This window comes from Ailuropoda melanoleuca, unplaced genomic scaffold, assembly GCF_002007445.2.
Source record: "Ailuropoda melanoleuca isolate Jingjing unplaced genomic scaffold, ASM200744v2 unplaced-scaffold72167, whole genome shotgun sequence".
Lineage (NCBI taxonomy): Eukaryota > Metazoa > Chordata > Mammalia > Carnivora > Ursidae > Ailuropoda > Ailuropoda melanoleuca.
The window spans coordinates 1-2,608 of NW_023247356.1; the positions used below are offsets into that span (position 1 = coordinate 1).

At 54.1% G+C, this 2,608-nt stretch overlaps 1 protein-coding gene and 1 long non-coding RNA gene across 2 annotated transcripts; one reads left to right on the forward strand and one right to left on the reverse strand.

Annotated features, from left to right (window-relative positions):
• Positions 1-9: 9 nt before the first annotated feature.
• Positions 10-2,306, forward strand: TLCD1 (TLC domain containing 1). The gene is made up of 4 exons (XM_002912318.4): positions 10-380; positions 699-781; positions 872-954; positions 1,336-2,306. The coding sequence occupies exons 1-4, from the start codon at positions 187-189 to the stop codon at positions 1,717-1,719; spliced, it is 744 nt and encodes a 247-aa protein (XP_002912364.1). The 5' UTR covers positions 10-186; the 3' UTR covers positions 1,720-2,306.
• On the reverse strand, positions 2,297-2,608 carry LOC117800545. Its single transcript, XR_004623108.1, has 2 exons — positions 2,540-2,608; positions 2,297-2,357 (listed from the first exon to the last, which is right to left on the reverse strand). It is a non-coding gene; the product is annotated as an uncharacterized LOC117800545 (long non-coding RNA).

The window sequence follows — 2,608 nt, forward strand, 5'->3', positions numbered from 1 at the left end:
GGGCGGGGGCAGAGGCCTGCAGGGAGGGGACGCAAGGAGCGCAGGGGCCTAGAGGGCTCCGCGAAAACTGTGAGCCTGGCGGCCGGCGGGGAGGCGGCCGGTGTGGGCGGGCGGGAGAGGAGCCCCGTTCCCGGAGCAGGCCGACGAGGCGGCTTACGGAGCAGACAGACAGCAGGGAGGGCCACCATGCCCCCACTGCTGCACCCCGCCTTGCCGCTGCTCCTGGGCGCCACGCTGACCTTCCGGGCGCTCCGGCGCGCGCTCAGCCGCCTGCCCCTGCCCGCGCACGTGCGCGCCGACCCCCTGCGCACCTGGCGCTGGCACAACCTGCTGGTCTCCTTCGCCCACTCCATTGTGTCCGGGGTCTGGGCGCTGCTGTGGTGAGTGAAGGACTGGGGGAGTGAGGGTGGCTGGGGGATCCCACGTTACTCTCCGCATCACTCTCTGGCAAGCTCAGGCCATGCAGTCTCACCTGACTCCCTCTTTAGAAAGCTCTCCAACTAGGAGCGGCAGAGGCCCCAGGGGAGCGGGAAAGCTCATCTGGGAACCGGGAGATACCTGGGTTTCAGCCAAGCTTCTCCTCACGTCCCACAAAGCCAATAGCGCGAGCCCAGATTCCCTGGGGACTGGGAGGGGTAATGGGGGAGTAGAGGGTCCTTGGGGATGCGGAGATGTTGGGAGCCTGCCTTCCTTCCCAGTCTATGGCAGACCCCCGAGATGCTGGTGGAGATTGAGACGGCATGGTCGCTTTCTGGCTATCTACTGGCTTGCTTCTCCGCAGGTAGGTCGTGCCCAGAAAATATTAAGTAGGTGCGGAACAGGGAGCTTTTTGTTCGGTTCCTTTCATGAACTTTTTCCATCCCCCCGCTAGGGTATTTCATCCACGACACGGTGGACATCGTGGTTAGTCGTCAGACACGAGCTTCTTGGGAATACCTCGTTCATCACCTCATGGTAAATGAGAAGCAGGGGATGTGGTGTAGGCTTTGTGCTAGCAACCCGGTCTTGGCCCTTTCTGAACCTGGGAGGTAAAGGCCATCCTTCTTAACCCTATTTCCAGCCTGTGTCCTACATCTCATACCAGGACACTGGAGGTTGTCAGTTTCTGTGCCCTTGGTGAGTTCACTTTTTACCTCCTTGAACAATTTGGAAACCCTCCCCAGGGCCAGAATCTGTGGGCAGGGATCAGAATTTAGTCATGTTGAATCCATCATAAACTATAATCCAGAAGGAATCCAGTAAGGATGGATTTCCCAGCAGTCTGGTAGTATTCCCAACTTGCAGGAAAGCCATGGTATCTGGGTTCCCTGACACGTTATCACCCTTGCCTTCTAGGCCCTGGGTGCCTTCTTTTCAGGCATCTTTTGGAACAGTTTTGTTGGCGGGGGAGTCCTGACATTGCTGGTGGAGGTCAGCAACATATTCCTCACCATCCGCATGATGATGAAGATAAACAATGCCCAGCACCTCCTCCTGTACCGGGTCAACAAGTATGTCAACTTGGTCATGTACTTTCTGTTCCGCCTGGCCCCTCAGGCCTACCTCACCCACTTCTTCCTGCGTTATTTGGGCCAGAGGACCCTGGGCACCTTTCTGCTGGCTAACCTGCTCATGCTGGACATCATGATCCTCATCTACTTTTCCCGCCTCCTCCGCTCAGACTTCTGCCCTGAGCGCGTCCCCAGCCAGCAACACAAAGACAAGTTTTTGACAGAGTGAGAGGCACAAAGCCTGCAACTTGTGGCAAGAGCAAACACAGCCAAGGGCAGCCTCACACATGGGATGAGAGAAGTAGCCCCAAGCCTGGGGCATCTTCAGAGGCCGGCCTCTGCACCTACTATTGAAAATGCTAATGAAGGCACTCCTCTGAAGTCCTTGTCCTTTCTTGGGCAAGGGGTGAGGGAAGCAGACAGACCGGTTGGACATGGTCATTGGGTGTGGGGACTGGTGCGATGAAAGCCAGCCAGTCCACACTGCCCTGAAGTGGATGCTAATGAGGACTCTGTGTACTGGTTTCCTACAAAGCCCCTTCCAGATAAAGGGAGGGATTCTTGTCTGTACTCTTACCCCCATGATGGTGGCAAATTGTAGTTGTCCTAGAACAAGGAAACTTAATCTGGGTCACAAATATCTGAGCTCCCACTGTCAGGATTAATAAGTGTGGTGAGGTAAGAAGGCAGAGTGTTCCAACAGGGTTAAGTAGACCAAAATCTTGCCCAAACCTTGTTAACATAAGTGTGTGTATACCACAGTATGGCCTCCCCAAAGCCCAACCAGAAATCAACAAAGAAACATATATGGTGAAAAAAATTTATATTTAGATTTAGCCAGCTGGTCTCAGTTTAGATGATCCCAATCTGAAAAACAAAAGAGGAGCTTTGTTACTGGGAGCTGAAATATCATGGTTAAAAAGCAATAAGGTGAGGGTAGGGTCTATTAAGGATAGGGATGTAGTCAATCAGCAAAAGTCAGGTTTCGGTCACTAACAGACACATTACTTGGACAAGGTGGTGGGGAGTTCATAGCAGAGGAAGCTTACTTTGTTGGCAACATCCAAAGCATCATAGTCGGGAGCCAGTCGAACATACGCCTTCTTTTCTCCATCAGG

What these genes read in the sequence shown, in the direction of transcription:
- TLCD1 (XM_002912318.4), top strand. Translation starts at nt 187, where the DNA reads ATGCCCCCACTGCTGCACCCCGCCTTGCCGCTGCTCCTGGGCGCCACG. An exon ending in GGGGTCTGGGCGCTGCTGTG is followed by an intron (nt 381 to 698) that starts GTGAGTGAAGGA and finishes CTTCCTTCCCAG; the next exon opens with TCTATGGCAGACCCCCGAGA. An exon ending in ACTGGCTTGCTTCTCCGCAG is followed by an intron (nt 782 to 871) that starts GTAGGTCGTGCC and finishes TCCCCCCGCTAG; the next exon opens with GGTATTTCATCCACGACACG.